This window comes from Poecile atricapillus, chromosome Z (genome assembly GCF_030490865.1).
Source record: "Poecile atricapillus isolate bPoeAtr1 chromosome Z, bPoeAtr1.hap1, whole genome shotgun sequence".
NCBI lineage: Eukaryota > Metazoa > Chordata > Aves > Passeriformes > Paridae > Poecile > Poecile atricapillus.
Genome location: NC_081289.1, coordinates 138,761,170 through 138,788,265, shown reverse-complemented (window position 1 = coordinate 138,788,265; position 27,096 = coordinate 138,761,170). Strand labels below are relative to the sequence as shown.

Genomic DNA, 27,096 nt, shown 5'->3' with positions numbered 1-27,096 from the left:
ATTTCTTCTAATAAAACCTACAGGGCAATCAGAGCCCAGACAGTCCAACAATGTACAGTACCTAAAAAATGGTCAGATTATGCACAAGTGATAACTGTGCAGGATATTAGAAAGAACAGTGCTCTTGAAGGTAACCACAAACCCTACTTGCCTCAACTGGATGAACACTGATGTTTATTTATTTAGATATTTGGGATACGCCAATGGATTTTAAATTTTTGTCTATTTGCTACTGCTTGTAAAATATAATATATTTCTTACACACTGTCCAATTTTTAAACTACACTATTGTATTTTTATATCATGCAGTTCCATTTAGCTGTTAATAGCATTTGTTCCTTCCTGAAAAAAAAAATAAAATACAATTTCAAAGAGTTTGATATTTGAAGGAGTGGGAATCTCCTTATGAGGCAAAATAACTTATTAGTCATAAATACTCTGGCATTAAAATATATGTATATTACTTTAAACAAGCAGTGTCAGATAGTATTTGATCACTATATTTAGAGACATCTTTTCATTTACAGTCTCTGAAAATTTATTCTTCAACCATAAACATGTACAAAACACATGGAACATCTCTTTGCAAGGTGATGGCATTTCAACAAAGCATACTGGCAATACAGTTTTGTAGCTGTATAGGCATACTTTATTTAACTGTATATACCAGAGGAAATAATAAGGTTTATTTTTATACTACTGCTTATATTTTCAACATAAAGTTCAAAGTGATTTACTAATGTTACATGAATTGCCTTTGAATTACGGTACAGTATTGTGCCTAAGTACAAAGCCTAACACTATTTTGTATTCATAAAACACCACCTGCCCCCAAGCACTTTACAAATGCTAAATACAGCTAAAAACACATTCAAGGGGTAGGGAACAGACCCATTTTACAGAAAATTAAACAGTCTATTGTTATGATAGAGCAAATATCAAATCACTGTTTGACTGGAACAAACAGGGCAAATAAAAGCAGAGAAAAAATAGATGCACACAAGAAGTGGCCTGAGCAGTCAAACAACATGAAGACACCACACTAGTGATACAACCTGGGGTTATATGTAAGAAACAGCTAATCACCCACACCCCAGCTAACCCAAGGGTGAAGGGACAAACTCAATCCAAATTGAATGGTCCTAAGCACTTTCTGCCATCTTTAGTCTGGCATCCACAATTAAAGAATAAGGGATGAGAGATTACCTCCATAGCTTATCCTTTCAACATCCATGTACCAACTCACTGTCCATAAATTTGCCTGGTTTTTCAGCCTGCAGTTTCCACCACATCCTGTGGCAGCAAACTCAAGAAGTTCACTATCATATCATTGGACTACCTGAAAGAACTTAGTATCAAAACACACAAATTTATTTGGTCACCCAGGAGATTTTGCTGTTCACTTCTCACTCCAGGTCACTGATGAAAAACCAGCCCAGTGAGTTCCTGGGGGATCCTTCTGCTAATTCTAAAAAATTAACATTAAGTCACTTTACTTGCTATCATTTAACCACCAGTAAATTCCTAGAAGGAACTGTCCTCCAATACTACAGAAACTTGATTTCTTTAGCAACTTTTGGTCGGAACCTTGGCAAAAGCCTTCTGAAAATCCATAGGGCTGAGATAATACCTCAGATTTTTTCTTCCCCACTCCCTGCTCTGTGAGAGTAATCCAAGTTTTAACCAGCAGGCTATTAGGCCCAGGAAACCAGAGATGAATATGTCAATGAACATTACAGGCTGGTTGGGTAGGAAATAAAAGCTGAGAAAGAGAAGCTGAGAAAGAGAAGCTGATTTTGCAGTCATTCCCTGAAAGGTGACATATCAGAATAAGGGAGCTTGACTTTCATGTGTGAACTGCACCTTCAGTGACCAAAACACACCCTGGGGGGACGTTCCCATGTACTGAATGTCAGGACACCAAAAGAGAAAACAAACACAACACAGTGATGGACACTTCATGAGGCTGAAACATTAAAAGAAGGAACAAGATCACATTGAGAATTAGAGACAAAAGGACTGTGGCAGCCTGAGATTCCCATTTTACTTTCTGCAGGCTGGAACTCAGAGCAGATACTTCACTGTGGGATACAGGAGGAGCCAAATTTAACAATGCTATATATGTAATTTAAACTTAGTCCACGTGGAGACATACTTCTCACCTGCAATAGGTCTGTATCTTCCAAAAGCATTTCAGAGTTTCTTAATTCTTAAAGAAAAAGATCAGACTGCAGAATATTTCAAAGCAATTAAAAAAAGATCTGAGCCTTTTATTTAAAATATATCATACAATGTAAAACAGAATATATTTATACAGTGTCCTCAGCAAGAGCCTCCTGGAGTGCTATAAAACCCACACCCACGTAATAGAGAGCTTACACTATCAGAGAATTTTAGAGAGCTCTCCAAGGCAGTATTCACAGAATCATAACCTAGAGAAGGAAAAGACTTATTAGATCATCCAGCCTTCTCCCTGCTGACAGAACTGCTCCCTACAGTGTGCTTCCTCACATTTGTTGCTAACAATCAGCCTCTCGCTACTCTCCTTGGGAAGCCATTCCACAGCCAAATATATCTCATGCTATCATTACCATTATTACTTATTTATGGGCCACAGTATAACCTAAAGGGCCTTGATCAGGATCAGGGGGACCAACTCTAGTACCACTTGTAAGAGTACTCCTCTCTCCAAAAGAGCACAGAGTCAAAAGAGGTAAGTCAAAGCCCAGTGGGAAACATATCCCATTAAGAAGAACAGAATAGCATGGGAAGCACCACAAATGTTCCATGAATTTTTGCTTCAGAGTTTGGTGGGAGGGAAAGGTATGTGTCACGAATAAGAACATCTTTCTGATAGTCACCTAGAGATAAACAAAGAGGATTTTCTTCCTCCAAACTTTACCCTATTAGTTATGGCTAAAGATCTGGCACGGTACTGAGAAATCCATCTTCTTTTTTTTATGCAAATACACCTCAAGTATTTAAACAATGTTACATTTTTTCGTTCTGCTCCAGTCTCAGTCAACATTTATCTGAGCCACATGTATTTTAATATTCTCTCATAAATCAATACCTCCAGCATTGCAACAGATTTTGCAAATCTCCTTCCATCTTTGACAATTTTTTTCCAGTAAGTAATCACCCAGAAATAAGCACCATATCCCCTAGAGGGGCTGCTCAGAAACAGAGAAGAGATCAGCTCCCTCCAGCACCCACCCAATGCTTGTCTGTGTACATTCAGCACTTCTGCTGCTGCTTCCTTGCTCCACAGGTCCCTCCCTTAACTGTAGGTCTTGCAGAGCAGTGAATTCAATGCCTCATTTTCTGGGGTTACAAACAATTTTCACCAAATCGTGAGGAAAGCAGCATCAGAGATTACATCCCTTCCACAGGAGAATTTGGAGAGAAGCAGCAGAATTGATTAACAGTATCACAGGTCTGCTAACTGAAATGTGCTGTGCTCGGCAGTGTTCTGGGACAAGCCTCCCTCCCCAGCATGGCAAAGAGTAGTAAAGAGCTAAAGAGGACTTGGACTTGAAAGAGGCTGAGGACACTGGTTTGCCCCTGGCTGGTTTTACACCACGTAGTGCTAGTGCTCTAAAGGACACCAGATCCAGCAGCATCTCAAAAAAGTTGTGCCCTGAGGCAGGGCTGATGAAGAGATTTTTACTTTTTTTTTCCCCCCCAGTTTTCACCCTGCCTTCACCTGTGATAGCATCCAAGCAGCTGTCATTACTGAAAGAGGAGTTACTGCTGTTCCTATTCCTCCTTGCTACACAAGCAGGACATTTTTCACTTCCCTGCTCCTCAGATACCAACACCCTGCTTTCCTCACCATTCCACACTCCTGTCTCAATGCTCCCAGTCCAGTTATCCTACCTCTCTGCTGCTGGTAGCTCAACCTTTGTTATTTCCCCATCAGACTAAGATCCTGCTGCCCTGTTACCAACCTGCCAAATACAATTCAAAGTACTGCTTCATTGTTTTTGTCTCTGTGTGTTTTTAGTAGCTAAATAATAACTAAAGACCAAGAATAAGAAACACCACAGATCATTTCTTTTAAGGTATGGCTGCAGGCTGCAGCTGAATTGGCATAACTGAGGTTGTAATAATTCTGGAAAGGGGAGGGTGAACAACGAGTGAGTGCTGAGAAGTAAAGAAACCTTTTAAATCAGATCTGCCAGTGACAGAATAATAATTTAGAATGAAGTTTTTGTACAAAAGAGAGAAATTACAGAACCAGGTAACTACCACAGAGTTTAACAACCACCTTCTGCAATCACTCTGTTTGTATTGTCCTTCTCTCCCCTCCCACACAGCCGCTTCTGTGTCATCAAGTCTGAAAGCTATTCAGATCAGAAAATGAACCTTGGTGTATGTACAACACCTGGGGCCCTGATTCTGCTGTGATATTACATAACAACTGTGCACTTCAGAGCACACTTAGCTTTTATTCCTTTTAAGCACTCTGTCATCACAGCACATCTACAGCAAGATCTTCACCCTTTATTGTTCTGGGCCAAAACTAAGCTGTCATCATCTTTTCTGCCATACTTCATCCTCCTACATCTCCTGCCTTAACAGCCTTTCTTTTCAATTTTTTACTAGTACAAATTTGTCCCCAAGCATCCTTCCCCTCAAAGCAAACTCTAATTCAGTGAATCATCTTCAAAATTGTGCCTTTTCTTTTATAATGTACTAAAGCCTCTGACAAAGGGCTGCATATGTAAGTCACGGTACAATCCTGCACCTCCTCTCTGCCAGTCTCAGTGCTGTTCCTCTGTTTTGATTTCTTTTCCACTTTTCATCTCTTCTTCCTAGCACACTTTCACCAAAGCTGGGACTACCTCACCCTACAACTTTGTGGGTATTAATAACTACAAAACAATTTTAAGGGACATGGCTTAGGGAAAAAAGAACCCCACCACATACTTGAAAAGTCTATCACAATTTACATGGATTAGCAACCTCTCTTTTTTGCAAGCTCAGTCCAAATTCCCAGCTGCCAGATAATAAATCAACTTTTTGCTTCAGTTGTACAGTCAAGTGGGAGATATGCATAGTTTTAGGTCAAGCATTTATACCCTTTTTATGGTTCCAAAGTTTCTTACCTTGTCATTTAGTTACTGAACTGTGAGCTTTCATTGACTTTCTAACCATTGTGGCAAGAACTGCGAGTAGCTGTGCAAGATTTAAAACCTCACTGAGCAGAGGAGCAAAATCAGACTGCAGTAATTTTAAGTATATATTGGGGTGGAATTGTGACCGTATGGAAGCCAATGGAAGTTCTGCCACCATTTCACTGGGGTTAGCTTTCTTCCCTGCCATTTCTTCTGCTGGGCTGTGTAAGTATTTCAAGCTCTCTATTTTGCACCCTGGAAATAAGATGGCTGGACAAATGCTTGGAAGTAGTTTATTCTACCATTCTATTTTCCTTTTTTTTCCCTTTTTTTATCCTGGTAAAATATTTCACATGCAGTCAATTGCTGTACCTAAACAGCAATTCTTCTTGTGGTTCTGCATGATCCTTCCTCTCCTGCTTGTCAGCTTAATTTCTTCTGCTGTGGCATGGAGTGTGTAATAGCAAATCTAGCACTCAAATTCTTCTGTTTCTTAATTATCTCTGCCCTGTCAGCTATATCAGTGAAAACAAGTTGGCATTAGACAATTCAGATACAAGTAAACATCAAATTGTGATGATATAGAGTCCTGCATTACTGTCATTATGGAAAAAGCTGTTTCAGGGAGGCTTAAAAAATTAAATAAGCCCAACTCTTCTAAATGGTCAAAAACCTAAGGATATCTAAATTATTCTTCAATATCTTAATCATCCAGGAGAATCATGATCTTATATAATGGCCATTTTAAATGAAAGGTTTGCTGCTCTGCACGGTTACCACTTCCTTTCTAATTGTGAATTAAAGTATAATTTAGGGTGGCTGTATGCCAACTTGACTAGAAAAATTTAGACAGTAACTCTGGCTGAAAGAAGGGGGGGGAAGCAGTTAGATTTCTTTAAGTAATAGAAAATCACTCACAAAGTTGTACTTCAAAACAAAACACTAGAGCTTTAACTTGACAAACTGACTTGAATTAAACCACAGAAAAAAGTGCTTGCACTGTAAATCTTACAGGGCAGAAGTGATGGTAGGTTATCATTCTGTTTATTAGCATGCACTTTGGAGAGTTCAGGGCAAGTATGGATACGCATTCATTCCATTTTATGCTGCACATTACTGAAAACACATTCCTCATAAATAATTCATAAATGCATTGTCTGAAATTTCAGATTCCAAAAATACAACACCGTTTTCAACTTTATGGTTGCTTGGTCTTCAAAACAGGAACAGACAATTGGATGGATGGACTTCACAAACCTGATAAGAACCCATCAGTCAGAATTACGCTCCAGAGGTAAATGCAAGCATCTCCCAGCCTCTGATCCCTGGAAGCAAGGCCAGGATGATAGACCCTGTGCTTGTGTTAGCAGTCTCTTAGCGGAGAACAGACAGGAAAAGAGAAAGGGCAGAAGTGACCTCATAGTGAGGTGTGATGGAGACCTAATAAGTTGAAATTGGGTAGAAATCCAGAGGAATTTAAATTTAAGGTATATTAACAGTCAAAATACAAAGACTGAATATAGTTGTCTTGCAAAAAGCCCATTTTTCAGACCAGACTGCACTAGAAACTTGAGCTCTGCTTGTTGTTCTCAGCTGGTATCACTTTGTTTATGACAAAGTAACTGGCATCATCTTTAGCATAGCCACCTATACTAGCACTAGAGAGGTGAATAGGTTCTTGCACTTCATCTGAAGTCTAATTCCTTCAGGAAGCAAAGTGACCACAACACACAGAAGAAACTGAAGTATGTTTCACAGCCTAGAGTGTTTAGGGTTTATATACACTGTGATTTTGTATCTTGCTGACATTATATATGTAGCTTACACTCAGTTGTTTTTTTTATCTTCATACCATGCTCAGAAGCCTGACATCAGATAGCAACTGCTTTTCAGACAGATTTGCATTCACTTGCTCTGTACTACTTACCTCCCAGTGACAGGCACACACAATTTTGTGTGTGCCCAGCTCCTAACAGAACAACAGCCCACTATCTCCCTGTGCACCAGCTCTTTATATGAACTCATTCCCTCCAATTTGCCTGAGAACAAACATTGCAACTGAGCTCAAATACTTGGCATCCCAGCACACTGACTAATTGGGTGCAGACCATATGTGAAAAAACAACGCTCTCATAAAAATTGTATTCCACTACCCAACTGCTGTAAAACTTCCCACTCGCTGCTCCAGAGTGGAAAGACTGGGACTATCTGTCACTCCATTCATTTCCAGGTGTGCTGAACTCTCTAGGGTAATATTTAAATCAGCTGAGATTTCATACATCAAAGATGAGGATACATAATTCAAGAGGAGCCACTGAGATAAAACAGTAGCTGTAAAAAATACGGTGTGTTGGTGGTGCCTGGTTTAGCATGTCAAAGAGGGGCCACTGCTGGTGAGGAGCCACACGCCGCCGGCACCGGAGCAGGTTGTGTGGCAGAGCAGGCACAGCCACTGTAAGCTTCACAGGGACACAGCCACTGAGCAGGTCTGGCACTGTGCAAGTACCAGGTTGCAAGGCACCCTACAGGAAAAAACAGCAGTGAGGCACGGAGCACAAGGCACTCAGGCCCAGTGTCCCTTGGCTATAGTCATCACATGCTAACAACCTCTTTCAAAAACTTTACACAGGTGGTAGGTGTCCCACTGAGATAAATTACCTACTTTCAGCTGCTGAACAGATGGGCAGGGAAGTGAAATTTTAGTTTGTTCATTCCCAGCAGTAACTAGCAAAGATGATCTCGGCTGCTGCAGGATTACTTTTCGATAACCACACACCTGCGAACAGTCCATGACTCTGTTAGAAACTACATAAGGTCATTAATACAAAATACAAAATAAGGTAGGGCACTTAACAGCTCAAGAAACTGATGTTAAATCTCTCATTCTCATATTCTTGAGAATCTACTTTAGGCTGAGAGAGGCCAGAAAGTGTACAGAGAGGGACCTCAACAGGCAGGAGAAATGGGCTCACAAGCATCTCACAGCATGCAATGACGAGAAGTGCCTAGTCCTGTACTTGGGGAGGAATAACCCGAGGCACATGGAAGGTTTGACTGGCTGGAAGGCAGCTTTGCAGACAAGGACCTGGATACTTGTCCTGATACATGGAAAATGAGAACAGAATAGAAGCCAGCAAAGGCCAGAACTGCTGGAAAGTTGAGGAAGATCAACCCCCTCTCAACGCAGCACCAGTGGGACACAGCTGGAGTGCTGCACCCTGTCCTGGACTCTTCAGTGTAAGAGACATGGACCCAATGAAGATGATTAAGGCTTTGATGCATCTGACACAAAAGTAAAACGTGAGAAAGCTGGGACTGTTCAACCTGGAGCAAATGCAGCACAGGGTGATCTCACCAATGGGTATAAAAACTTGATATGGTGAGGAAGGAAGCTGGAGCTCCTCTCTGGGGAAGTGAAAGGACAAGAGGCAATGGGAACAAACTGAAATACAGGAAATTCCATTCAAATTGAAGTAAAAAAATTTTCTTGCTATGTAAGTGGCTGAACAGCGTCAAAGACTGCCCAGAGAGGTTGTTCATCAGCACAGACCAAAAGGGCAAAGACTGACTACCAAGGACTGGATGATGATCTACCACCCATGCAGTGCAGGCATGATACAAACAGGGAAGTTTAAAATACCAATCAATGCCTACAAACCAGGAATCTCCAGAAACAAATCCAGCCATTAACCAAGGACTTCTGCCCAGAAAAGTTTGCACCTCATGAAAACCAGGATTATGAAAAACCTGATGATATATTTGAACAAGGGCTTTCCCTCCCTTACCCACATAGTTCACAAAGTCATTTGCAACTATTCACATGCAAATTCATTGCAGTGTAGCCCAAACCCCATACATATCTTTTTTCTTTTTTAATAAGATGGTCATAGCCACACTATAAAAACTTTACAAAAAATAGTTTTAGTATCTCCCTTTTAAGCTTGCAAATATTTTCCTGGCAGAAGTCCTGAGCTAACTTTATAGCAAGATCTCTCAAAGGAAACAGAACTTTAAAAAAAAGTCAAAAAAAATACTCTACAAAATGAATGTGACCCAGGGACTTACCCTTCTATGCAACAACACGATCAGAGTGCACAGAGACAGTGAAGTCCGCAGGGCGTGAAATTAAAATTTTCACACAGATACAATGAAGTAATGATACAATGTTACAACCTTGGCACAAAAATCTTCTGGTTTGAGTAAAGTCAATGTCATGTGATGTTATGGTTTGTGCACTGGTAGAAAGGGTCTGCTGCTAAGAAGTTCATAACAAAACAGAAGAGGCAAAAGCAAGAAAATTGTACAGCTAATTACAATGGACCTGTACATTCTAGTAATTCAGACATCCCTTAAGATGCTCATCACAGTTGAATCTAGCTGTCAGTGCAGGCTGAGTTAAGAAAACACACTTATCTTTCATGTCTAGAAATCTAGATGCTGAGAGGCCTTTAGGAGATAAGACAAAGATTGGCAAGGAAGGGGGAGGGAGAGAACAACTCTCTTATGAGGTCAGTTTGTTGCCTACAAACGAGGCAGATATACAGGTTCAAAATTCCAAGCATATGGATAAGAACAGGGATGCACAGAGCAATTAACAGAGTCAAGCAGACGCTGGGATGAACAGCAGCTGGAGCACTGTTAAAGTCCTTCTAGGAATTGCTTCACCTGTTACAGTAAAAAGAAAAGGCAATGCTGGAAGAACACTGGCTCCTTAGCAAGGACAAGGTCATTGGAACAAGAGAGGAACTTGAAAAATTCTGGGCAGAACCAGGCACAGGGGCACAGACACTTTAGAAGACAGTGTCACATCAGAGTGACAAGCAACCTGTGTACTGCAGATACACCAGCAGTCCCACAGGGAATCACCAGATACTCTGTAGGGAGCAGGAAGATTTTATTTCTAAGAGTATGGAAAAGTCTCTCATAAATCATAAAGTTGATTTTACATTAGGATGTTTCACAGAGACCCAACAGACTGACAGACATGCATGTATTCCATAAAGTATCTTTACAGGCCTGAATTCTGTGGGGGAAGAATTGGAATTCAGTAATACTGCTCATCTCAAACCACAGTTTTGTGATCACAGGCACAGAAGTTAATGCATGTAAGAACTATTGGCAATTCATTTCCAGTAACCCTTCTGGAAATGTAACAGAGAAAGTCAGTCTAAGTGCAAAGGTCATTCCTTACAAGAGAAGTTTCTCATCCTACTGATCCAAGACGGTACACACAGAGAAACATACAGCCAAATGTGACTTAATAAAAACTTCAAGTCTTCAGCTTATTAATTTTTTTTTTTTTAATTTTTCTCATTTCATTCGAGTGATTTCATTAGGTTAGACTTCTTCATCTTTATTATAAAATAATCAGAACTGAAATGTTTCAATAAACCCAATTTCTGTTTTAAGTAGTAAAAGATGATTCAATGCAGATGAAGCAAAAATGAAAGTTAAAAGTACAGTGACATTAGAGGCTTTGAGAATATACTTTAAAAGCTGTTAAATACATAAATTATATATTAGTACTCTAGAATGTCTTTGTTTTTTACATAAAAAAAAGAACTGTATCAACAATTTTTTTTCCATAGAATAATAGAATAGTTTGGGTCAGAAGGGACTTTTTAAAGGTCATCCAGTCCAATCCCCTGTAGTAAGCAGGGACATCTTAAACTAGATAATTGTCACTATGTTCTCCAGCAGTATGGAACAAATAAAAATACTTCAAAAACTTACAGGTGGGAAGAAACAAAGATGAAAAACAACACTTAAGTCACCATCAATAAAACAGAGAGTGCCAACTTAGTCCAGGGCAGAAACAAAGACACAATATTATTCTCAGTATAAAGGTTTAGATTTCCATCATATTTCCAAATTATTTCCCTCCTAACACACTCAGACTAAAAGAAAAAAATCATTTTTCCCCCCTCATAGGGCCATAAACCAAGTACTATCCCAAAATCAACAAAACATAGATCAAAATTAACATACATGGCCCCAAACTACTGGGGAGCTGGAAACATGTTGCATGGAGAAACTTAAATGTTAAATATAATCAGTATATACAAATAAATGGTGGAAAAAGACAGCAAGATACTGTTTTCCTTCATGATTATCTAAATTTTGAAGAGATAGCTTCAGTGCTCAGCCCATCACAGCTTCAGCACAGCCCATCACAAAGCCAAACTTAACAATGACCAATAACATGTGTTTTTGAAAAGGAAATGTGGCCTAGGAAAAGTCACACCTGCAGTAGAAACTGGTGCACTCAGCTTGAATAAGGATCTGTAAACAGAGATTACAACGTCACTCTCTGTTTCCTTCAACTCTGTATCAGAAAGCTAAAGGCATGTTACCTGATTCAGGGCTCCCCGAAGTAAAGCCAACAAAATAAAAACACCTTCAGTTCAGCAGTTCAAAGTCCAATATTCTTTACTGAAATATTACCTTTACTTTGCCTAAACAAATGTGGAAGACACCTTGGCTCTTACATTACCCTACCTAGGAAAAATCAGGGCCCAAATCTGTTATGAAGTCCTATTGAACTCATAACAGATATGTAAGTAACATGGTATGATTGAGACACAAGCCCAGATATGGTGTTTTTCTCAATCAGAAATGTCTTAACAAGGATGATGAGAGACAATAGTTCTTTAAAAATAGATATCTATTTTTAAATAATTTAGAAATCATTATTATAATCCATATATTAAGAATTACTTTAAAAAGCTGTATAAATTACAGGAAATTATAATTATAATATTGAAATATGTGGAGTTTAGAAACACAATAATGATAGAAGGTCAGGACATAAGCTCACTGATGGTTTCTGTCTTCATTTACATCATCTGAATGTGCCATCTCACAACTCTGTCTGATGCTCATCAGTTTTTCCAGTAGACAAGACAGTAAAGAATTGTTCCCTATTCATTTTCTGCAGGTCACTTTTCATTTTATAAAATTCTAATAGTATCCTAAACTTAGCCACCTCTTTTCCAAGCTGAAGAGTCCTCCTAGTTGTGCTGTTCATTCCACAAAATCTCTCTCACATCTGGGAGCAATTCATCAACTAACACACAGTAACCACTACTGAGCAAAAGTTTGCTACAGCAGTTTTTCACTCCAGAAGTGGAAACAGTATGAAAATGAGAAAGCTTGTTAAAAATAATAGCTGTACTAGGGCTTCAAAAATGGAGATTCAACCTATGGAGAAAGTCCTCAGAAGGATGAAAAGAAACTTTACCAGTTTAAGTGAAACAATAAACTGTCATCCAGTCAGGTCTAAATAAAGAAAATGGAACAAACTGCTAGCTCAAGGAAAGAGAAAAAGACCCACAAACCCACAACCAAAAAATCCCACAAAATCAAGCCCCACAAAGAATTCCAAAGACTAATGGTTATTCTGCTGAAAGCATTAGGTCCAATAACAAATCCCAGTTTTAAGTATATAAAACATAGGAGGTTTAAATTAAAGCCAGAAGAACATGAAGTTACAAAAGGAACAGGATGATGAAGCCACAGGAGAAAAACTCAGTGATATGAACATACATTCACCATAAGTTCAGGAAATTAGGAAGTTTCTGAAGCTACAGAGGACACAGTGGAAGACCTGTTTGAAGCTGAAATGTCCTGCAAATAAATTACAGAACAAATCAACATGAATGAACAATAATGAATTGCTGGGATCAGCTGGTACTCACACAAATCTCTGAAGGAGCTCAGGCATGAAACAGCTAAACTATTAACTGTAGCATGTAACTAATTGCCTAAAACTGCTTCAGTTCTGGGCAAATGAAGGATTTTGTTTGTTTGTTTTTAAAGTGATCTGGAAATATGTAGAAATCTACAAAAGAAGACGTCTAACGTTTAGAATAAGCAGACTGATAGAAATTATAATAAGGAATTAATAAACTCGATATATTGACAGAGACTAAACATAAAGTCTTTATTCACTGGGGACCTCTACCAGATTCAAAAGATTATTATGCATCTAAAAACAGAAAATATAGTTTATATAGTCTACCTAGAGTTTGAAAAGTCCTACAGCAAATCTATTACCAAACATTTAAAATCTGACATAAACTAAGAGAAAAATCCATTAATGGATACCTATTATCTGGCTAAAACTCAGGAAATTAAGAAAAAACATTAAAACTGGCCTGCTATAAAGTGGCCAGAGAGGTCATCAGTGGAGCTCACAGAAAACTGTGAGGGCCTGAACTCTTTAATGCATTTGCAAGTGGCCTAGAAAGGACAAATAAGAAAGAGACATTTGCTGATGATACTAGACTATTCATGGTAGCTCAAAGGAAAACTGAATATCTTTATTGAGGCAGAAAACTAGAATATCACAAAGGCTTAAAAAAGTACATTAAAAACTGGAAATGGGGCAAGTCAGACACTGTAAAGCAAACACTGGTTACTCTCCTTAAGTGACAGAGAGGCAGGAATTTATTTTTGAAGCAGGAAGCTCATCAGCTGGAAATAACTGATTAAATACCTGAGAAAACAGAGCTGTCTGCCTTGTGAGACCATCCCCTGGTGCATGGTACATCTGACAGGCAGGGGTGGGACAGGACGGGTGCAAGGCACCGCTCAGACCAAAAATCACTGCAGTACCACAGTCACCAGTGTTCAAGTTGCAGGGCATCACCAGGTCAAAACCATTCAAAACAGGACTCTCCAAAGCAGCCACGATTTTTATTGAAAATATTACCACATATAAGCTCATAGATGCTGCATGCTCACAATCAGGCATATACACACCCTGTCCCAGAGTGGAGGGCTTTACATCTTCGATGACTAAGCCGTTCAATTCATAGAGCAAGCATTAAAAATATATTAATAATCAGGGCACTGACCATGCAGCACACAGGTTAACCCTGCATTTGCCTCCAATCCATAAAGAAAATATGAATAATAAACAACTTATTTTTAGTTTCACATATTCAGCTACAAGAGGGATATCAGATGTAGTGTGTTACTCCAGGCTTACTTTACAGCTCATGGGACAACAAGGTATTGCCAAAAGGATATTTAGCTGGTTCTAAAATAAGATAGTGAGGGTAACTAGCTCAGTTATTTTAAGATAAGCAAGACACATTCCACCCTAACTATACCATCATCACACTTAAACATCATTAGTGTATGGACCAGCCAAGCACAAAGATGTGCTGTGGCAAGATCCTGCCCTAAGGAGTTTACAGCCTGAAAGGCTCAGGAAAGGGAAAGAGAGAAGAAAAAGGGAATTTATTAAGCATAAGCAATATGGTGGAAGGATGACTGAGACATCTTTTGGGACAAAGGCTTCTTAAACTATGACAGAATTATGCTGCCTATGTTATTCATCAATTCCTCCCATCTCAAAAATAAAACAAACCTCCAAAAACAAGATGAAATACCTCAGAAAGATATGAAGAGAAATTACTACAGTACTAGAAACAGAAGAGTTGCTTAGAGAACCATGAGGACAGGAATCAAGACTGATCTTACCTTGCCAAGCTCTGTAGAAATTGCAATCACAGTAATTCTAAATAAGTTTTTAAAAGCATAAGGCAGAACACTCAAGGTATCAGTGCAGGAAAAAGAGACAGTAATTTATATATATATATATATACATTTTTTATTTAATTTTTTACAAAGGAGTAGAGAAAAATAGAGAGGAACCTGAAAATATTTTGAGGCTGTTTTCATTGCTGTGATTAAAAATGCAAACAGGAATCACATCCAATGAACCAACATTCTCTTAAGATTTGACAGGGTATTTGAGAACCTGCAAATGCACATGGGGAAAAATTGTAAAAAATAGTAATTAAAATAACAATAAAAATGATGCAAAGAGTTAAGTCAGTTTCGTAACATGATTTGTACTCTGTTTTCCTTTGCTTATTATTACTTTCAAACTACAATCAAGTTATTGTCATACCACTGAATGATGGAAACCTTGCCAACTACTTCAAAACTGACACGTTTTCTGTTGCACTAAGCATTCCCAGAAGACACTTCCCCTCATTTTAATACAAAATCCTGTCAGATCCATGGAGCTGAAAAAAAAAAATGTGTAAAGGATATGTAGCTGTAATAGACCTCCCCCAACTAGTCAAGTTTGGAATAAAAGACGATCAAAAAAGACTCAAAGATCTAGTGCTAGATTAATGCAAATATCTGCTTGTTTGCAAGTGTACTTTTTGATTAAACTGGCATACATCAAGTACAATTAGAAGGGTTATTTATAACTAAGAAATACATAATTCTGCATTTTAATGAGGGTGACAATTACAGCCAACAGTTGGTAATTAACATTAATCCTTTTGCACTGCAAATCAGAATTTCCCAATATGATTTTCATTGTCAGCAATGGACACACCAAAACTGTTACTGCAAAGTAGCTATTAGGTAGGCTGCTATGACACAAATAGGTGTTCCTGTTACACACAGTAAAGAAAGAAGCCAATGATCTGTTAAATTTGATAACCTCAGATGTTAATACAGAATGTCACTTCAAAATTTACTTGATGTCTACAACACCAAATATAATAAAGGCTTATCATTTTCATGGCCGAACCCAATTCCAAGTTTCCCAAGAGGCAGGCTTCACAGGTGAAATCTGATTTCAACACAAGCTTGAAATCTCCCATTGTTAAATTTGGTTTAGATCCCAGCTCTAGGTTCACATCTGCATTTCCCTTAGAGACTTCAAAGCTTTTAGTGGCTGTAACCAAACAGAGCAGATAAGGAGGAGCATTTGCCCAGTCAGTATCAGTTTCCACAGCAGAACTCTGGAGTAACTTCCTAAAGACAGGAATAATCACTACTGAAAGATTTGCGACTAAAGCAAAACCTTATTGTAAATTCTTTCCTTAAGCAGGTTATCAATAAAATTTTGGTTCTCAAAGCCACTGAATTTTAAATCTCAATCTTTCCAAATTGCTTTAACATATTTCTACTTCTTGAGTAAAAATTTCTCTGAAAACAAGTTCCGTATCTATAACAATGTTGAACTTATTAAACACTTCTCTTTCTGATATCTGTAATCTTCAAAGAGATGATTCAGACTTACTATGTGTGTCTTTCCAGAAGAGAAGGTATTTCTGTTTTAGCCTCTCAGCTGTTGTCTTTTCAGAGAGAAGCAATAGAATACTCTTTTTCATACTGGTCTTTAATAGGAAAAGAGCCCAAATCCTATCTGAGGCACGGGATCACAATGCAGCAAACAAATGAAGCCTCTGGAAGAGTGCTGAGGTCTTCACCACCTGGGTCAGGCAACTGGAGGGGGATCAGTGTCAGACAGAAGTAAATGAGAAGGTAGAAAAGGAGAACTGTGAGCAATAAGCCAAGAAACCTACAAAGCACTTCTTACAAAGAGCTGTAAAATTCACATTTATTTTGTAAGTATGATATAGATGGGTTATTTCTACATATAGAGGTGCCCACCTAAAATCAAGATAAGTGATATTAATGTCCTATGGTCAGTATTATTGAACCTCGAAAGCAATAAAGTATGAGTCGATAAATATTACATTTGCAACATAGTTAACATTCTTCTACTGTCTCTGGCACTTATTACACATTGTACCGCAAGTCTACAATACATTATTCATATTTGGGGTGTCACTGAGTGATGGATTGCTGTAAGAGAGGCTGTCCTTTAAATAAATCAACAAATAAAAATGCAAATGTTAACATTTTCAGCCACAACTTTTTCCATCTTGAATGGGGAATGAAAATTTCACATTATATCGACAGCCAGCAGAGAGAACAATTAACAACCTACACTGTGAATAAGAGAGATTAATTTGCCAATGTCTGGTTTTATCACTTGCATATGGAAGTACACTGGACTTTTTGCACTGCTGGCTTTCTTGAGGCATAGGCAAAACTTGCATCTCCTACCACATTCAGAAACTAACTCACCACCCTACTCCAAACACACTTTTAATCTCTTTAAATGTTCCTAAGTTAAAATCTGGAATGAAAGTTTTCTGGTCCTTTTGAATCTTGAGTGGTGTCTGATCCTAAGGGCAAAAAACCCAATTCTGTTTCTTTGGCAATCCTTGCTTAGACTCTACATTATAAGGAACTTCTGAAATCATTTTAAGTTGATATCCATATTTAAGCATCCAAAATGCAAAGATGTGAAAATCAACTACCACATAAGTAAGATGAGAGCTTGAATCTCATCACTGTCATATTTCCTAACGCTCAGCACAACAGATCTACTTTAGACTATTCCAGTGTGCATTATTAAGTATACAATTCTGCACATTATATTTTACATCAGATATTAATTTGCTTAAAAGTCCCTGCGTACACATTCACCTGAGATGTGCTGGGCAATTGGGTAAATAGTTTTGTTTTTAAAATGTCCCTAAACACAAATTTACACAATACAATCTGTTTATAAGAACTCCTACAGGCCATTGTAGTCTAGCAGATAAAAATACTGCTCAAATGCAGCATTCATATTGCAAGAACTTCTAAATCACTTCTTTTTTTGGCTATAAGGAACTTCATGACAATGCATTCAGCAAGTATGAAAGCTTTGATCTGAAACTTCAACCAAAAACCACAGACTTAATGCTGAAATCCCAAACTATTACACAGTCCTTTAATTTACCTAACTGTTCTTGAATTCGCTTTGTCCGACGTGAAAAACACTACAGGAGAATTATCTGTTTCCATGGTGAGCAGAACAAACTTTGCCTGTGTCTTTTTAAGTGCTTAATTTCTGCAGTGTTATAGGACTTACTGTGCCAAACTCAACACTACGTGGGGAGAGCCTCACAATTGCAACAGAGCTGTAATCAAATTAAATGGCATTTCAGAATGTACAATTTATAACTTCCTTTTTTTTATTTCCCCAGAAATAGTTGAATACTTTAATTTAGAGTAGCTTCAATTCTGTATGCAATACAACACTTGTTTTGCTGAAATCAGTGCCTGAGTATAGCTAAGGTAAGACCTAGTTTATGTAAAAACTAAGTGTTTATGTAAAAACTTCATTACTAAGTGAAAGCATTAATATACCAGTACTATTCCTGTCCAGCTTCCCTCCAGTTCAGCAGAAACACAGACCCTTTCTTCTAGGCAAACATCAGTTATGAATCAAAAGTCATCAAAAAAGTAACATTTAAACATTTAAACAATCAGAGTAACCATGCTTTAGGAACAAACCTACTCCTTCATATTTGCCCAGCCCCAATCTTGCCTGTGAACTTTTTTTCCCAAATATATTGTCTTTGGTCTAGAAAAATAAGCAAATGAAGCAGAAGAGCTTTCCAGCCCTGCTGTGAACATAATTTCAAGGCCCTCATACAGGTGTAGACACTTGGCTCACTGGATAACCAAACTTGCAGTGCTTGGCAGTGCTATGGAAGGCAGCAACAGGCATGCACAGAAGCCTGATAGGCAAACAAATTCACTATTAGCCCAGCTCCAGATGCCAGATAAGGAAATGCTGGGGTTTATTTTTCTTTCAAAGATATCACTGAATTCACTTTGTGCACACTCATTTTGCAAGTCTGGTCCTTCTACAGGAACAGCGCTATGGCCCTCAAGGTTTATACCTACTTTCTAGGGACACTTATTTCTTGTTCATGACACGATTCATTCTGAGACAGAGAAGAAAGTAGGACTGCAGCAATTCTTTCTCAAGCAGGAGGTAGCTGTAACACACTGAAGCCTCCAGTTGAGCCCTGCCAAGGCAGGTTATCATGCCAACACATCTTCTACCTGCCATGCCTGCTTACCCAGCCAGCCCTTCCCAGAAGCTGTGGTAGCACCCTGATGCTTCTCTCTGCCAGGGAGCTTCTGTCGCTTTCCAACACCTTCTCTCTGGCAGGCTTTCCTTTGCTGCTGCTGCCGAGTGCCAGGGTTTGTGCTAGTTAAAGCTGGCACAAACACAAGTTGAATCTAGTCCTATAAATTTAAATAGTCAAAAGTAATTAGGTTTACATGTACTGCTGAATAAATAAATTTGCTCTTAGGCTAGGGCTTTGTGTTTCAAGTTTCAGATCTGTGCCAACTGTTGTGGTTAAGCTGTTAACCCCCCCAAATCACAGATCATAATGAACATGCTGACAAACCCTAACTTTAGTGGCACAAAAGCAGCAATAATTCTCAATATTGATTAATTTAGTTAGTTAAACCTGCAGTCTAAGCTTATAACCATTCAGTGATAAATTGAGACTGACCTGCTGCCCAAGCAGGTTTTTTGATGAAGAATAGAATCAGCTTTAGGTCCCCCCAGAAATACTTGTCCATTTACCATTTTCAATTAGAGAAGGCCAGGAGTAAGGGAAAGCACAACATGGCTGTTTAACCTAGTCAATAATACCTACAGCACCAATGGTGAGAAAGAAAGGGAAGAAGCATGGGAGAAAGTGCCCAGAAATACAGGATTTTTCATCAACTGGTTTAATAATACTTTAAAGATGACAGCTAATCAGACTCCTTTTACTGATCACTTTACCTGGTATGATTTCTAACAGCATATTTCAACAAATATTTTACTCCCCTCTGTGGAAAAGAATAGACCATCAATCCTCTTGAATAAAAATTCTTTTTCTGAGCAGTCCTTATATGATGTGCATAATTATATCTACTCCTCAGTGCTTGAATGGAATCTTAACCCAGCACTATTACACAGTATCAAGCAGTATCTTTACACATACTTCATCTCTATGCCGGCCTTGCAAAGGTAGCCATTGCTTCTAAGAGAAATGCTTAGGCAATCTTGTGGTTTCTGTTAGTTTAAACACGCAGCTACTGTGGGAAACAGCCCAACCTAACTCAGTTCTTAAATCCTCCAAGAATTATCATCCCTTCCATCGGAAGAAAAAAAAATTTCCATAACAAGTAAGTACAAATTTGTCAATATTGATAGTGGTTTTTCACCTATTATATATCTCAAGTTCTCTCAGAAGATAGAAATAAACTGCCAGCTGCTGCCAAGAAAACAGGGATGATATCAAGCATACATTTTCCAAGTCCACTGGGCCAAGAGAAGATTAAATCTGACTCTAGCCCTCTCATCCTCCAAGAAACATTTAACTCTTCTCATGAATGGTTGCACATTCCTGTTATGCCACTGCACTGTTATCTAACTAGTGGTATAAAATGCTGCATGTTCCATATTTCAATCTGCTTGTATTTTGTTCCTTAACTAAAGATTTTATTATGAGAAAATGTGGGATATGATAAAGAAAAGCAGGGATTGTATGCCGTTTTTCCAGGCATTTACCACTAGAAATGTAATCCTGCCCCAAAGAAGGCAAGTTGTTTTCAGACTTGTAAGCGTAACAATGCTTTCAGTTTTTTCATTGGAACAGAAGTGATAATGCTACTTTTCCAGTGCATTTAGTGCAGACATATAGTATAATCAGGAACTGCTGACTTAATGTGATTTTGTTGCTTGTCATTAAACATAAAATAACTCTCATACAAAACATTTTAAAAGAAATGCCATTTGATAAAATTGGGGGTGGGGGAGGAGGCGGGAAAATGACGAGTGATTAAAATCTTCAAGCAAATGTAAAATCTAACAGGGTTAACACTGTCCATTAAAATTATTTACAAAGGTATTTAATGTGTCAGGGCTTGGAACATTAAATACTTTCTGTTCAAAATATAAGTAAAATTAAAATGTTAGAACTTGGCATATTCTTGCTTTTTTTATTCTAACACGCAACTTAAGGCTTACTATAAATGTCAAAAGGATATGGCAGGTTTTAGTTTATATTATTCAACTTATGCTAATACGAAACATCATAGAAATTCAGTCACTTCCCTGCATCTAGGAGAATCTGATGGTTGTGTTTGCAGAATCTTAAACCACAGATTACCTAGCAGCTTACCGTGAAGGGTCAAGCTGAATTGGTGATATGGCTGTGGTTGCAAGCATTTTGCTGCTGCCCATCAACCCAGGAGATACGGCTGCATCCTTCCTAGGTCCTGAAGTTGTCCCTGTAGAATGAAGGCAAACTAGGTATTAGAAGCTAGAGATTTTGGAATAGATGTTTTTCAATTCTGTCTTACTACAGAACATTGAGACAAAAAACTGAAACAATTGTCAAGTGAAAAATATACACCGAGAAATGACAAAGAGCTCATCAGTTGACAGTACTGTGCACAGCATCCTTTTCAGGACCATGCAGAATCAAATCTGTACAATAAGACACACTCTGCAGCCTCCATCTTACTGCCCAGAATTTGACAGACTTGCAGAGTTATTATTCCTTAAGTGGCGCACTTCAGCTTGTTTCACAGACGCATTTCTCATTATGTGCTTTAAGGTGTTAGCTCTCCAAGTGTAAATATCACTACAACAGTATTTTCATTTAAATAAAATAGAACTAAGAGTCCACTCCCTCCCACCTCCAAATAACTCTTTAATTACAAAATAATTTAGATTTAAAAGTGAAGTTTGGAGGTCATGTAGTTCAACCCTCCATTCAAACAGCATCAATAGGTTTCAGACGCTACATTAGGTGCTGAATGTCTCCACTGATAGAACCTCTCTAGGAAACTCCTCTGGTTCAGCTGTTTGACCAGACTCAGAGTCAAAAATGTTTCCTGTATAGCTAATCAGAATTTTCTGAGTTGTGATTTTTCCCTGTTGTCTCTTGTGTGGCTGATGATGACCTCCAAGAAGACTCATTCCCTCTTCTCTACACCCTCTCCTAAGATAGCTGAAGCAAGAAGGAAGATCTATGCTGAGTCATCTCTTCTTAAGGCTTCTTAATGCACCCTTTCTCAGCCTCTTGCTTCAGCCCCATGTCTGTCCTGGCTGCCTCTGACAGACTTCCTACAGTTTGTCAGTATTGTCTGTGCACTGTGGAGTCCCAGACCGGACACAGTATTTATGGACACAGTCTCACTGAGCTAACTGGGGGGAAGTGTCATTTCAGCACTCTGATGATCACATTTGTATGATTATGGCCCTGTAAGAGGTCCAGTTACTCCATCACACAGGCACATCACTGACTTATTGCTGTTCAGAAGTTCACACAACATTCTTTCCTGGCAAAACTGCTTTCAGGGTTGTCCTGCTACATGGAATCACTTCAACCCAGTTGAAGGACCCTGGCATTTCCCTTTGCTGAACTTAAAAAGGGTTCTGTCAAAAAATTTTCCCAACCTGTTAAGGTGACCTGCTCTCCAGCAAACTGACTGCTTCTTCCAAGCCTGCAAAATTGCTGAAGGTGCATCCTGTCCCACTGCCTAAGCTGTTGATCTTAAGCAGCTAACCACTAAGAACTGGCTGCCAGCTGGAATGAAGACAACCCTTGAAGGCTGGTGGTAAAGCCAACTTTTCACTTGCTCACCTGAGAACAGACTTTCATTGATCAGATTTAGTAAGACAAATAGCATACAGAAAAATAAGAGGTAAAGGGCAGTAGGAAAATCAGGACCTATCTGATCTACCACACAAAAATCTGTGGATTTGGGCTTTTTTTAATCTAGTCTAATTACTTATGTGCAACCAGTGTCACTTAATAGTACAGAGAAAACTAAACATATCAGCAAAAATTAAAGTCAAACCAGTGTTTAGCTCCTTACGTAACTCTGTGATGACCAAATATTCCTCAGCTCTGCGAACAGAAGCATTATCTATCAGCCATGCTGAAACATGAAGCAACACAAAGTTGTAATTCCAGCTTCAGTGTAAAATGTACAGATGTCCAAGGATTTATTTAAAACAATGCACTGATCTAAGATTTATACAATTATATACAATTCAGTAAATCCATGCATTTTAAGATGCATTTTAGGCAGACTAACAAAAAAACCACATTACCACTCTTCTGTAATGAACTGGGTTTCAGCACCATGCAGTAAAAAAAAATCTTGCCTAAGAAAGAGTTAATTATCAGTGAAGGAAGTCTTGGAAATATCATGGGGATATATGCTGATTGTGTGTCCCTGGTAACTTGATAGTGTGCCAATCTATGATGAGAAGAGTGGGTATGCATATAAAGACTGGAAGACTCTTGCTTAGAGTTTTGACTTTACAATCGAGTAAGAGACATTTAGAAATCATTTAATGTGACAGTGGAATGAAGCAGCTGGATTTTAAGGAACTAATACCAAAGTAATAAAAACCTTGTTAACATGGGAGAAAATATTCAATTGCTAATACAAGACAAGCCTGGCACACCATCAACAATACTACATCCACAGAAAATGAGATGTATCCTTGCAGAAAAAGATAATATATGGACTCAGTGGTGGCCAACACTCAAGGTATACTACTCTCCTTGAGTAGCCTCAAGGAGACTGTTCAAATACCCAAGTCTGAAAATATTACCAGATCCAGAAACAGAAAACAAGAAAAGGAACTCAGCAGGAATTTATTGAGGGTGTAAGGCTGCACAGACATAAAGCAGAGGCATCAAGAGATCCCAAACAAATGTATATTTTTTAAAAATAGATAAAAAAAGTTTAAAAATTAAATCTTGGAAACAGCATGCAAGTCTTTTGAGGGAAAAGAAACACTCAAGAACAAGCAAATATATAAAGATGATTAAATCAATAACATTCCCAAAATTGTCCAAGCTACTACTAATTTTAAAATATATTATGAGAAAGAAATAAAGGAAGGGAAAACTGGCAAGTAGAGGATAATGAAGACCCTGTTGATGTATAATACCTGCCTATATAAAGCTGATGAAAAGAAACTACCAGGGGGAAAAAAGATACAAAGTCTTTAGTCTGAAGGATATATATTTCAGGGCTAAAGGGAATTAGTTAATGAATTTATGAAGTGACTGGTAATTATTTATGAAAAGTCATAGAGAACTGGGGTGATACAAATGACAGCAAATTAATTAGATTGCAGGTGTTAGAAGACAGTAAGAGACTGGAGACATTGCAGATGATCTAGAGAAGCAAGAAACGTGGAAAAAGAATAGACACATTTAGCCTCAAAAAAAAGGAAAAGCTCTTACATGTTGTGGTAATTTAAATCCTGACACCAATGGAAAGAACCTGGAGCAGCAAAGAATCACAAACCTCCCTCCCCCAAAAAAACAAGATATAAGCTTGCAAGGCAAGCTACCCCCAAAGCAACTATAAATGTGTCCTAAATGGTAATGTTAAGAATACTATTTTCAATTTGGCTAACCTGGTACAAGAATTATTTAAAGGAGATTAAAGAATCATTTGAGAAAACTCAAATAGCCATATATTTCTGCTTGAAAAACTGACAACTAAAACATTATTAAAGTGGGGAAATACAACAGTCTATATTTTAGAAGTGTAAACATTAAGAATGAAGAAATACGGTTCAAGCAGCAATAGAATGAAAGTAAGCAATGGGAAATCTAGGTTGATAATCATAAAAGAAATCTTTATGACTTGAATAATAGTAATATTCATAAGACTTAACATTTATATAGTACTTCACATCTTCAAAGCACTTCACTAATATTAACTAATTGCTCTATTCAATTGTAGGGAAGAGTCTTCCCTCAAGGGAAGAAGTTCCAGATCCTGAATCCCTAAGAAGCTACATCAGAAAAACTACTGAAAAACAAACACTATCTAGAGAAATCAGCCCCTGGAAAAGTACAGGGCTAAAATGAGCTAAAATTATTTTCCTTCTCTGGCTTTTTTTTTTGCATATGAAATAGGGAACTGTGCATGCTATACAACATCATGCAGATGTTACATCCAACAAGAAGAAACAAAGGGAAAAATAGATCTTTTGTTTCAATGCAAGAGGTATTTCAGGAAGAGTTCATAAAGAGGAATACTTAAACAGAAATGTAGAGAATTGCTCAATATTGCACAGTGCAATGGATATAAGTTTCCCAGTCCCACAGCAAAATTTTCAAAAGCAAAAAGGAAGACAAACACACATTTCTGTAGTCCAGTGCTTTTTAGCTAGACAAGTTGTTAGATTTTAGTACATGTTAACATAGCTGGTGGTGACACCAATAAAAACAATTTACTGCTGAAAGGATCTAAGACTTCAGGGTCGCTTCACTGCCTAAAGTTTTGCTGGTAAAACTAAAAAAGTTTGACTACAAGACACAAACATCTGCTAAAGCACAGGAATAAAAACTAAGATGCAAACAGAAACAGAAGACAAAATCAACAGTGGGGGAATAAAAATTGATTTCCTAAGTTGATCCAGTAAGTTTATACCCTGAAAAGAGAGCAGAAGTGACCCTTTCTACTCCACTAAATGAAGGGACCACCGTTAGCAGCACTCTTCTCCCCATTACTAACCACTTTCAGGGGGAAAGAAAAACTTAGGAAATCACCCTTTTCAAACTCACCATTGTCACAGCAAGTGAGAAATCCTGTAGGCAGGAAAGTCTTCCGCCATTCCAGGATGGGGACAGCTTCCTGATTAGTAATTTTAAACCTGATACAAGTCCCTGTGTAGCTCTGGAGAGACACCACTACCGATACAGCCACCGCTCCCAATGGTTCAGCAAGCGCAAGAGCTCTCATCAGCACTCACATTGCACTAAGGTGTGCTTGCATAGAGTCAGCCTCCTGGAGAACAAACAATTTAAATAGACCAGGCTGATACAGGCATGAGAAAAAATAAACCTCTGTAGCAACCTGACGGTTGAGAAGTTTTCAGCAGAAAATGTTTCTGTACACAGGACTGCTGTGTTCTGACCAAAAGGCCACCATCAGGTATGTGAGTTTCATGCCTGAAGAAGATATCACCTTGTGAATTTCATTCCCCTTTCTCATACTGCATTGAACCAGAAATCCCAGGTCAGCAGCAGATGGGAATGTCCAGCAAAAACAAGGACAGAGCCAACTAAGTCCAGGCTATCCAGAATTAAAAATCTTGACATTTGTCCTGGTGATCTCCTAAGATGGAAAAAACACTTTAAAAGTATGTGTGTGTGCTTGCTAAAGGAGTCCATATATATAACAGAAGGAAGCCAATTAAAAAGGTACTAAATACAGAAGACTTCAGTGATTAGTGCTAGGTAATTTGCCTTGTGATAAACAACCATTCAAATCAGTAATAGACCTGAGGTTGTTCCACAGCTTGATAGCATTCCTCTGAACTTTATCAGCTATCACAGCAAGTGCTGATGTTCGTAAGTCAAATTTTGCCATGCATCTCTACACCATAAAAACCAGCAATCCCAGTAGGTGCTTGCAAAAGATGCCCACCATCTTCAGAGATCATGCTAACTAACCACTACAATCACTAAATCAGCAAAGGTACATCTAGTCACTATGTGCAATAGCCAGATGCAGCTTGTAACTTCTCCTCAGTCCTACAAAATGAAATGAATGAATGAATGAATGAAGAGGCCAGGTTGGATATTTTCCCCTGCATCTATCGACAATAAATTACTTTTGGGGACTACCCCTATCCAAGGAACAAAACCCATCATCCAGCTGTGAAAAATCCTGGTTTCATCACTGTAGCACAGAGAAGGAGGGGGGCAGAAGGAAGAGGAAGAAAGAAAAAAAAAAAGAAACAAAAAAAGGATAGCTGAAAAAAAACCATAAAAGAAAACCATCAGTGAAAATTGCCCCTGAAACTTTGCAGAATTGTAACGGCTTTCTCTTGCTTAAATTGATTGGTGTAGCAATGTTATAAAATGACTATTAGGATTCATTGTGCACAACAGAAAGTGTGAAATGTCAGCAGATTATACAGCAAAAGTAATGGGTCCTGAACCCCTGTTAGTCAAAAATGATTTTGTTTCAAATTAGAAATTGATTTTTTTGGACACAAGCCCTTTACAGGCTTCCAACTTTTGTAGCTGTGCCTTGGAAGAGATTAACCTCAGCCACTGTTTGGGTCCAGGCTGATGATACCCTTTTCAAAGTTTCTTCACAGGGACTGCTTTTTAATGTTGGTATGGCCTTAACCAATAACACAAGTTATTTGTTCCTTTGAGAACTGCACCACATTTCTTCTCATTTTGCTATTTTCTTTATTTTTATGCTGACATATACGGCAAACGGGCAGATAAGTTAAAATAAAGAAATT

The 27,096-nt window shown here is 38.3% G+C and overlaps 1 protein-coding gene across 1 annotated transcript in view; it reads right to left on the bottom strand.

Annotated features, from left to right (window-relative positions):
- Positions 1–27,096, bottom strand: part of KIAA1328 (KIAA1328 ortholog) — a 172,651-nt gene that overhangs the window by 8,240 nt on the left and 137,315 nt on the right. The window contains exon 10 of the mRNA XM_058827295.1: positions 20,972–21,080. Within this exon, the coding sequence (XP_058683278.1) occupies positions 20,972–21,080 (109 nt within the window). The remainder of the gene's footprint in view (positions 1–20,971; positions 21,081–27,096) is intronic.